Source organism: Engraulis encrasicolus, chromosome 2 (assembly GCF_034702125.1).
Source record: "Engraulis encrasicolus isolate BLACKSEA-1 chromosome 2, IST_EnEncr_1.0, whole genome shotgun sequence".
Taxonomy (NCBI): domain Eukaryota; kingdom Metazoa; phylum Chordata; class Actinopteri; order Clupeiformes; family Engraulidae; genus Engraulis; species Engraulis encrasicolus.
Genome location: NC_085858.1, coordinates 49,631,421 through 49,642,955, shown reverse-complemented (window position 1 = coordinate 49,642,955; position 11,535 = coordinate 49,631,421). Strand labels below are relative to the sequence as shown.

Here is an 11,535-nt window from a genome sequence, read left to right as displayed (position 1 = left end):
GTGTGTGTGTGCTGTGTGTGTTGTTGTTGTCTCCCAGTGGACTGGCTGACCTGGATGGCTGAGTGGTGATTGTGTGGTGTGTTGATCCGAACTGGACTGGGCACGCCTGCAATACAGCCAGCTATTGCCCAATGCCCCAGCAGTGTGTGTGTGTGTGTTTGTGTGTGTGTGTGTGTGTGTGTGTGTGTGTGTGTGTGTGTGTGTGTGTGTGTGGTGTGTGTGTGTGTGTGTGTGTGTGTGTGTGTGTGTGTGTGTGTGTGTCTGTGTGTGTGTGTGTGTGTCTGTGTGTGTGTATGTGTTTGAGAGAGAGAGAGAGAGAGAGAGAGAGAGAGAGAGAGAGAGAGAGAGAGAGAATTCTATGTGCTTTATTATATGGCCATTGCCCTTTGAAAGTGTCTGCTTAACTTGATGCCATTTTTCCTGTAAATTTTTCAGTTTTCTTAAAATATGTCTCTGCATCTTGTAATATATGTCAGTGTAAAGCATGGAGTCTTTTAGGTGTGTGTGTTTGCGTGTGCCGTGTGTGTGTGCGTGCGTGTATGCGTGCGTGCGTGCGTGTGTGTGTGTGTGTGTGTGTGTGTGTGTGTGTGTGTGTGTGTGTGTGTGTGTGTGTGTGTGTGTGTGTGTGTGCGCGCATATTTTTTGCATGTGTGCGTGTGTGTTTGTGTGTGCACGCACTTGTGTGTGTGCCTGCGCATGTGCGTGTGTGTATGTGTGTGTGTGTGTGTGCGTGTGCGTGTGTGCCTGTAATGGCCTGTGGGCAGGTTAGCACGCCGCGGTGCTGTGCTGTGCTGTGCTGTGCGGTGCTGTGCTGTGCTGTGCTGTGCGGTGCTGTGCGGTGCTGTGCTGTGCGGTGCTGTGCTGTGCTGTGCTGTGCTGTGCTGTGCTGTGCTGTGCTGTGCTGTGCTGTGCTGTGCTGTGCTGTGCTGTGCTGTGCTGTGCAGTGCTGTGAGACTGATAAGCCAGCTGAAGTATTTACAACCGTGTGTAATTATCATCTGCTGTTCCCCCCTGGCTGATCTCCTCCCTCCCTCCCTCAATCCCTCCCTCCCTTCCTTTCATCTTTACCCTACATCCATCCATCCATCCATCCACCCATCCATCCCTCCCTCCCTCTTGCCCTTCTCCTTCCTCTTTTTGTCTCTCCATTAACCCCCCTCCCTCTCTGCCTCCCCCCTCTCCACTAACGCATTACTCTTCCATGTTTCCATGACCTTGTCGTTCCCCTATACCTCCATCTATCTATCTTTCCCCCCCCCATCCATCCATCCATCCGTCCATCCATTCATCAATATATACGTCATGTTAGTTGCTCCATCCATCCGTGCGTTCAAGTTCAACCATTGGTCTGCTGCTACTGCTACTGCTGCTATGGTCTAGCCGACGTCCTCAATCCGTGCTTCCCACCTTGTTGTGTTTGCAGCTGCTCCTCCTCCTCCTCCTACTGCCGCTACTGCAGGCCGTGCCCACGGCCACGGCCACGGCCACGGCCACCGCAGGGGGGCCAAGGGGGGTAAAAAAGGGAGCAAACAAAACCACAACCCCAACAGCAAGAGAAAGAGCAAGAGCCGAGAGAGGCTCACCAAGGAGTCCCTCCTGGCCACATAGCCACACAGAGAGAGAGTCGAGTCAAAGCAGCCAAGTCAAAACAAACAGTAAAATACTCATAAAAAAAAAGAGCTGGGTGCGTACCGCTCTCCTGGACCCCAGACACCAGCAGGTAGGACTTTGGCACCGCCCGGGCCACGTCGTCACGACAACCACCTCAACCACCTCAACCACCCACCCACCGAACCACCACCCCACCCGCTCCCTCCTTCCCTCCCTCCCTCCTGCTCTCCCTTCCTCCCGCCCTCCCTCTCTCCGCGCTTGTCTCCTTCCGTCACTCCAAACCGAAACCGGCCAATCACATGAGAGAGAGAGAGAGAGAATGACCCCCCCTCTCCCTCCTTCACCTACTCCTTTATTTCCTCCCTCCTTCTCCTTCACTTCACTTCACTTCACTTCACTTCACTTCACTTCACTTTGTCTGTTTTATTTTTTTATTTCTCCACCAATCACCTTTGGGGCCACACCTTGGAGCTGCGCCGCTGCTTGTGCATGTGTGTGTGTGTGTGTTTGTCTGTGTGTGGCCGTGTGTGTTATAATCTAGCCCGCTTTTTGTGTGCACAAACACCTTTTTAATGGTGTTATGATTGATCACATAATGTGTGTTTTTTTCTGTTTAGCTCTCCTTATCATTTGTGTGTGTGTGTGTGTGTGTGAGAGAGAGAGATTTTTTGTGTGCGTTTCCGTGTGTGATGATCGTGGTTGATTTGTTTTGTGTTGTGGTGGTGCATTAATCGGTTTTGATCACATCACACCTGGTGAGAGTGACCTGCACAATTACACCAACCCCCCCCCCCCCACCCCCCCCCCCCCCACCTCCAGAGCCTCACACCCCTCCACCTCCACCCTCCACCCACCTCAGGATGCCTCACTATGTATAATAACCTCCCTCACCGGGACACCCCTTTCACCCACAGTAGCTGTTGCACTTTCCTTTCACTCAGAGTTGCATGAAGCAGAAGCAGAAGATGTATAACAGATGTAACTACAATACTCATAGTATGATATTACTAAGTTGAAACATATGTAATATCATACATAAATGTAATATCATACCACTGGTGTTGTAATGACGTTTGTATGCACGGTACATTTTGCAGTGTTGATTCAACACTTAAACAGTTCATTTATGTCCAAATAAGGTCAAATCGATCCTCTAAGTGTTGAATGAACACTGCAGAATTTGCTGTGTGAGTACTTCTCTACTTCTACTTCATACAACTCTGCTTTCACTGGGAGGTTAACACACGATGCAATCACTATGTCACTACTGTGTCACTGTTCACTATGTCACCACCCTCACCCTCACCTTCCACATGCACCAACCCCACCACAGACCTCCAGACGTCACCTTTCACACACACACACACACACACACACACACACACACACACACACACACACACACACACACACACACACACACACACACACACACACACACACACACACACACACACACACACACACACACACACACACACACACACACACACACACACACACACACACCACCACACTTTGCCCCCTCCACTGTGAGTGCATGGGAACTTTAATCACATGTGAAAGAATCATGGGTAATCAACCCATCTCAGCCACCTGAGGGGCGTTTCACAGAGTCAGTCACAAGCCGGGCTATGGGGCTAAGTTGACGGACTTCCTTGTTCAGTAGCCTGAAGGCTTTGTTCTTCACAACGAACAAAGTCAAGGCATGCTGTCATCATTAAAGGGGGGGGGGGGTGTCGTCTTGTCGGCAACACCCTGAGGTTAAAACTTAGCCCGGCCTGCTTGGCAGTGATCTACGACTGTGGAAGGTGCCCTCAGGGGCCTCTGGGTAAAATTTGAAGGGTTCTTGGAAAGCTGTTCTGCAAGGGGGCCCTATACACAGTAGCCAGTCACCAGAATTAGATTTAAACCCCTGAATGCCCAATCGGGAAATTGAATTGTAGGCAACAGATGCTTGTCCAAGCATTTGACTTTTTAACCTACTTTTCATTCAGACAGTAGATGTATTTAAGCACTTTGTGTGCAGCGTACAGAACATTAATTAAATGCATAATGTTTAACAAGAATTTGGTGAAGGCGTTCTTATGTGTTCGGGGAACCCCTTTGCAGAAGAGGATATTCTGTTTGTTTGTTTGTTTGTTTGTTTGTTTGTTTGTTTGTTTGTGTTGTCGTGGTGATTTGAAAGTTCTAAAGTGCCTGTGTTCTCCTCTTTTTGCCCCTGCAGTGGACATGAGGTGAGGCCACACCACGGGACGAGTGAGGGGCAGGGCCAGCACAGAAACACAGGAAGTAGTCCGGAGAGAGAACGAACTCACTGACCCCCACTTGACCCTTCACCCCTGACCACATGTCACCACCAAAAATAAACAACAACAACAACAACAACAACCACCACAACAACAACAACAACACCAAGAACACTCCAGACAGACATAACATTTGATGAAAGACTAAAATCAAATCAATGCAAATACCAAAGGTGCTTTTCTTCCCCGACCCCGTAACCCGAGAGGACTTCAATCTGCGGGACCTGGCAGACCCTGCCAGTCAAACACTAATGAAAGGCGTGATGAAATGATGACGATGATGAGGACATTGGAGGGTTGGAGTGAGGGGAGAAAGGGAGAGGTGGCGAGGGGAGGGTGTGCTTGTTGTGCTGCTATGTGTGTCCAAGCCAGAATGACTTTCGCAAAGGATGGACATTGGACACACACACACACACACACACACACACACACACACACACACACACACACACACACACACACACACACACACACACACACACACACACACACACACACACACACACACACATGGACACACACAGACACAAACACGCACGGACACACACACACATGCATCGACACACACACACACACACACACAAACACACTCATAAACGCATATCCACAAATTCGCACACATGAACCCATGTACGTACACTCAAAGGAGAACTGTGACAGTCTCTAACTTGTAACACATGTAAAAACTGCTTAAGGAACTGAAAAAGAAAGGATGTGGAGAGAAAGAGAAGGGCATTCTCTTCTGGGAACGATTCTGCTCTAAGTGTTTGGGACTCCCTGTTATTTTTTATTTTTTTTTGCCAGTCTTGGCCCTGTGCTCCGCAGTCGCAGCTGTTGTTGTCGGAGCTACAGTACTGTAACGGTGCCGTGCCGGAGCCGTGCCGGAGCCGTGCCGGAGCCCAAACGTAACTCTCCACTCCCTCAACCCACCCCACCCCACCCCAGCCCACCTCACACCCTCCACCCTCCACTCTTCCGGGGTCTCCTCTTCTCTTCTCTCCTCTTCTCTTCTCTTCTCTTCTCTCCCCCCTGGAGCGCGCCCACCCCCCCCTCTCCTCTCTCCCCTTGTCTCGTGTTCTCTCTGTACCGTGGGAGCCCCTTCCTAGCCTGATTATTATCAACTTTCAACCAAGAGCATAACAATTCCAAATGGTTTCCCAAATGGCACGGTTGACCCACCTCCCTAGGTTTGCTATTGGTGGACTGGGGTCCGACAAAGTGGGTGGAGTTCCCCATTTTTTCGGGAGATCAGAAAAGATATTTGCATTGCTCTTGGCCTGACTGCCCCCTTCCCATGCCTGCCCTGCCTGCCCTGCCGACATGGACACTCCAGGCTGAGGCAGGAGAGACTCACGTGGCCTCCTACAGTGACACTCCACAAATAAACTATTTATACACACACAAGCATTTGACTCTCTCTCTCTCTCTCTCTCTCTCTCACTCTCTCTCTCTCTCTCTCGCTCGCTCTTTTTCCCCCTCTCTCCCTCTTCTTCGATCCCTTGCTCTGTTTCTACTCTTCTGCCGAAACAGAAACATTGTAAAGCCCCATTTTTTTTCTTCTTCCGCTCCTCCGCTGCTCTGGAAAGAGTTCATCTGTACATCTGTATTTTGTAGCTGTTGACATGACAACCATGTTTTATTTTGTGTTCTTTCTTTCATTGTTTGATGATGATGACGATGACGATGACGATGACGATGATGATGATGATGATGATGATGATGTTAATGATGATGTCGTTGCGTATAAACTACATAGTGTATCGGATACGATCTCAGAAACTAGTAGCTCAACTGGCTGGAAAAATATGTCAATAATGTTGAGGAAAAAAAAGACAGGTTGACAGAAAAGGAAGATGCTTTATTTTTGTTAAGAAAATATATTATGCTTACCCATATACAAGCAGGACGTATGATTTCCTTTTCTTTTTTTGTCCCCCTTTCATTGTGCCATTTGCAAAGTGTGTCTCTGCGAATGCATGTCCTTGACTGAGTGTGTGAGCATTCGTGTGCACGGTTGTGTGTGAAAGACTGAATGAGTGTGTACATATGTGCGTGTGTGTGTGTTGTAAAATCTGTGTGTGTGTGTTTGGTTGTGTGTGTGTGCGTATGTATGTGTGTGCGTGTGTGTATGTGTGCATGTTTGTGTGTGCGTGCGTGAGTGTATGCGTGTGTGTGTGCATGCATGCATGCATGCGTGTGTGTGTGTGTGTCTGTGCAAATGTGGGTGTGCATGCCTGCCTACGTGTTTTACCAGTGGAATGTGGACTGAACAAAATGTAGCACAGAGATATTGAGTGAGGGTGGGGGACCAGGCCAGCACAGGAATGTGTGTACAAGTATAACACACACACACACACACACACACACACACACACACACACACACACACACACACACACACACACACACACACACACACACACACACACACACACACACACACACACACACACACACACACACACACACACACACACACACACACACCTGAGCAAACACACACAGTGACACATGAAGACAAAGGCATAGTTTATGGCTTTATGCATTGCATTGTACTACTGCTCACTTACTTCACTGACTGGTTGTCTGTTAAGGTCTCGGACAGAGAATATAAACACACACACACACACACACACACACACACACACACACACACACACACACACACACACACACACACACACACACACACACACACACACACACACACACACACACACAAAGTTCCTTCTATGGAGCGATGTTCGATACTGTCCCATTCACAGGGATGTGTTGGAAAGACTGAGAAGACCTTGGAACGTTTTCAAGATGGCGGCACGCACGAGACCTTGGCCCATCAGATGAATCCCACGGGAGTCCTCCTCTGGGGTGCATTGCTCGAAAGCTTAGTTGCCTACCAGTTAGCAACTTGTGTAGTTGCCAATAGGAAATTGCATTGGAGACAACAAAGTAACTGACGTTGCTAGCAGTTGTGAGTTTTTGAGAAATGCACCCCTGAGGAAAAACAAAACGCCACGGCAACGCAGGCCTAGAATTCTGAGGGGAATGTTATAACGCAGGCCTGTGTTGCTAGCCTGATAAACCAGCCCCTTGTATTTCATTAGCTTTTCTACAGAGGGTCTGGCGTGGTCTTTACAAGCAGAATCTTACGTAACCAATTCAGTGAACAACAAAAACAGTGTTTATTGTAAGTGATGACGTCCACTGTGTGCTTACATTTGAATTGTACTAGTGTGTGTGTGTGTGTGTGTGTGTGTGTGTGTGTGTGTGTGTGTGTGTGTGTGTGTGTGTGTGTGTGTGTGTGTGTGTGTGTGTGTGTGTGTGTGTGTATGTATGTATGTATGTATGTATGTATGTATGTATGTATGTACGTGTGTGTGTGTGTGTGTGTGTGTGTGTGTGTGTGTGTGTGTAACCCTCTAGCCAGGCTAATTAGGCTATACTCTCTGTCACACACAACAAGATGTTAGCAATTGGATTAATGTAGACCCAGACATTCTAAACCTCCAGGAAGAAGACATGACTGAAAAACGACGGAGCTAGATCCTCTGTTTGGAATGAAGGGCAAGTACAAGGGGCTTGTTTATCAGGCTATACAGCAGGGGTGCATTTCTCGAAACCAAAGTTGCTTACTACATTAGCTACTTTGTTGCTTTCAATGCATTTTCCCATTGGCAACTACCGAAGTTGCTAACAGGCTAACAACTTCCCTTTTGAGAAATGCACCCCAGGCTTGTACGGAATTCCGAATTGAATGAATTGAAATTCAAGGTAATACCATAATACGAACATTAGGCGGTGTCATCACCTTGAATCCCTTTGAATCTACACCACCCCATTGAGAGTACATAGAACACCACCACCTAGTGTTCATATTAGGGAAGTACTGTGAATTTCAATTCATTCAATTCGGAATTTCGTACAAGTCAGCTATACAGTACGATGTATCTGGTGCGCATGGATGGGCAGGGGTTGCACAGAGGTGCTACGATGTGACTGTAACTGGTGCTATATTTATAAAGGTAGTCAAATGCTTCATGTACTGTAGGTTTACCATTCACACAGCTCTCCCACTCATACGCAGGTAGCGGGAACAGGGACCATTGCTTTAGGAAAAAAAACAAACAGTTAATACCATCACTAAACTTCTGTCTTTTTTCCCAGTTGCTCCTATGATTTTCTGTTTGTTTGTTTGTTTTCCTCTTTTTTTTTATTTCCTCTTTTGTTTTTTCTTCCCTCCGTTGGTTAACATTAATTATAATTTATATATTTATGGTTTCAATAATAAATATATTTCAGCTTATTAAACTTCACACCCATTGATGAGTGGCCCTGTTCTTCCTGCTGTTCCTCCATTTTGCTGTGTCACACACCTCCGGTCCCCTAGTAGAAGTCCAAGACACACACCGTTTCCCAATATCTAGTGTGCGTCCTTTGAAGTGTCTCAACTTTCGTAATCACGCCCAGTGATTGGATACTCTTTGGTGAACTCTGCGGAGCATCCAATCACTGGGCACGACTAATTAGGCTGACACATTTCCAAGGCTCATACACTTGACATTGGGAAATAGTGACTGGTTCAGTATCAAGCTAGGGCTTTTCCAAGGACATAGTAAACCTGGCTTAGTAAGCCCACAGGAAGTTGTAAACTCACTAATAGATAGCCCATGGATGCCATTTTGTCCAGAAAATGAGGACTCAGTGATCTTCTATTAGTTACCATTACCTCAAGGTTAACTTAACCTGGTGTTTTCTATTGAACCAGGTTCTTATACCCCCTAGGTTCAGTTACCTTGGTAGTGGTAAATCAGCCCACAAAAGTCCATAGACAAATAAACAGACAAACAAACAAATGAGCAAACAAACAGACAATAAACTCTAGTAGTGATGGAAAAAACAGCACAATATCACCAGATACATATTTGTATCATGAATTCTTCTTACGGAACCCAGGATTGAAGATTTCAAACTATCTTAAACCAAATATGACTTTCAAGGTTCTCAATGCTGCATTGTGGCCTTGTCTTATTAAAACTGTGCACTCGATGCCTTTCAGTCATGGGCCGCCCACGTTATATTTAGAGGGGTAGATGTGTGCACATCCCACCTGATGGGCCAGGTGCAGGACAATGAGAAGAAATCCAAGTGAGAAAGAAATAAAGTCAGCGACACTGCTTGTCTACTGTGAATTGTTTAATGGATCGTTTCGACCTTCAGGTCTTCATCAGACAAAGTATCATATTTTGCCTGATGAAGACCTGAAGGTCGAAATGTTGCGCTCCATTAAATAATTCACAGTAGACAAGCAGTGTCGCGGAGTGTCACAATAAGCTTTTTTTTTTATCAGTGCAAATTTTACCTCAATGCTAGCAGTTAACGTTGAATATGAGACCAGCTGGTGGCTAACTGGTCTCATAGGACTCAATGTTAACTGCTTGCTTGGAGGTAAAACTTGCACTGCTATACCCAGAGAACGGTTGAAAGTATAGGAGAACGGTAAAACCCTATTATTTAACTCAAGGGGAGGTGTAAAATAAGCTTATTTCCAAAAATGGGACAGCATCACTTTAAATAAAAAGGTTGCCTATCAGACAGCAACAACAGCAAATATTTCAACCTGGCTCATGCCCAGATTGCCTGTGTATTTGCAGAATACAATCATTGGTTGAACCACAATATTAGCACTGTGAATCTGCAAGGAAACAAGAAGAGGATTGCAGGAAAGCGGAGCAGCAAAAGCAGAAGACAGAGCTGTGGAAAGGATAACATGAGAGGGTAAAGCTTGTTTCCTCCAATGTGGTGCCAATGCCCAACCTGGAGCTGTTTCCTACAATGTGGTGCCAGTGCCCAGCCTAGAGCTGTTTCCTCCAATGAGGTGCCAGTGCCCAGCCTAGAGCTGTTTCCTCCAATGAGGTGCCAGTGCCCAGCCTAGAGCTGTTTCCTCCAATGAGGTGCCAGTGCCCAGCCTAGAGCTGTTTCGGCTGAAAGGTGAGAGGTGTTGACTGGCACCAAAGAAGAACTGGCACCAACTAACAAGCAGGGCCGTAACTAGACATTTTCACATACTGAGGTCAAATACGGCGTGTTGCACTGCATACTGTACATTTAGAATACTTCAGTCAAAATTGTAAGTTTCTTTTCATTAATCCCTGCCTTGAGCATAAATGGGGGTGGCGTATACAGATTGAATTCATCATTGTTGATCATATATCGATTTTCATCATAGCTAAAACTTTGCTGGAAAAAATACAGAGGACATGACCTCTGTGTCCTCAATGGTAGTTACGGCCTTGCTGACAAGACTCCACGAAGAAACTGCTCCCAAAGTCACAATATTCGGGTAACATTCTTATTATTTTTTTACAGGTTTATTTCTAGTGTATCTATCCAGTGTGTTGTTAATGTATCTGCTGTATTTGCACATGCCTCGCTTTAACCCTAGGACAATGGTACAGAGCCAGCACTATGTAATTTAACATGTTGTTAAACTTAAGCTATGTCTAATTAATGTAAAAGGAGTGGGTAAATAAAGTGTTACCATGCCCAGATTCCAAACCTTTGGAAAATGAAAGTGCAGAACAGAGGACATTTGAAGGAATATAAACAAATGGTCTAAAACTGGAGTGATCCAAGCCATCCTTAAAAATGTTGGTTGTCAAAGAGGGGTCTGAGGATCCCCGGGGCTTTGCAGCATATGGCAAGGGGGGGTCCATGCAAACATTTGTTACAATGCAATACACACATTTGATGAAGTGGCCCACCATGAAGAAAAAATATTACATAGTCCCTACTTTTGCATTGAAATGGCAATATAAAACAATTGTTGTAATTGTTATTTGGGGGGCTATTTTGAGGAGGCCTTTGGCAAATTTTCTTCTCCTTCAGAGGTCCCCAGCCCAAAGTCTCAGTGTGAGAATCCTTGCTTTAAAAAAACATCCAGGGTCAGGATGGACAGGTCAGGATGTGAAAAACAGGACATTGTCCTGGGAAAACAGGACGTTTGGTCACCCCAAACCTCCATGAACTGAATGAATGAGAACCTTCACTGGCATCCCCTAAAAACAGGACATTGTCTTGGGAAAACAGGACCACACTTGATATGGGCCACCCTAAACTACCGTGACCAGGATGAGGATGTAGGTATGTCTGTGAATTTGTTTGTTTGTGTGTGTGTGTGTGTGTGTGTGTGTGTGTGTGTGTGTGTGTGTGTGTGTGTGTGTGTGTATGTGTGTGTGTGTGTGTGTGTGTGTGTGTGTGTGTGTGTGTGTGTGTGTGTGTGGGTGGGTGGGTGGTTGTGTGTGTGTGTCTGTGGGAGTGTGTGTGTGTGTGCATGCGTTGTGCGCTTGTGTATGTGTGCATGCGTGTCTGCGTGCATGTGTGTTTTTATTTGCTTTTATTTGTGATTGGAGGTCTGATTGGGTGGTTGGGTGAGGGTTGGCTGCATTTCATTTCAGCTTGATGGCCACCCTAAACTTGCCTAGTGGAATTAGGTCTGGTCCTGCCCTGCTCTCTGATTGGTCAGAGACACTGTAAAGGTCGGAATACTTGGCCATTATGACACACCCGACCAGCTCTGATTGAATAGAGACAGGGACCATGATCTGGTCCGTTTCTG

General features: G+C 46.4%; 1 protein-coding gene across 4 annotated transcripts in view; it reads left to right on the top strand.

The window, feature by feature from the left end:
* The window catches only part of pdgfab (platelet-derived growth factor alpha polypeptide b), a 49,947-nt gene extending 43,612 nt beyond the window's left edge, over positions 1 to 6,335 (top strand). For 2 of the 4 annotated variants that reach the window (XM_063190276.1, XM_063190269.1), the window contains exons 6-7: positions 1,424 to 1,720; positions 3,839 to 6,333. In XM_063190276.1, the coding sequence (XP_063046346.1) occupies positions 1,424 to 1,608 (185 nt within the window). In that variant the 3' untranslated portion in view covers positions 1,609 to 1,720; positions 3,839 to 6,333. Of the gene's footprint in view, positions 1 to 1,423; positions 1,721 to 3,838 lie in introns of all 4 variants that reach the window. The other 2 variants (XM_063190260.1, XM_063190252.1) reach the window with 2 other exon arrangements.
* Positions 6,336 to 11,535: the final 5,200 nt, after the last annotated feature.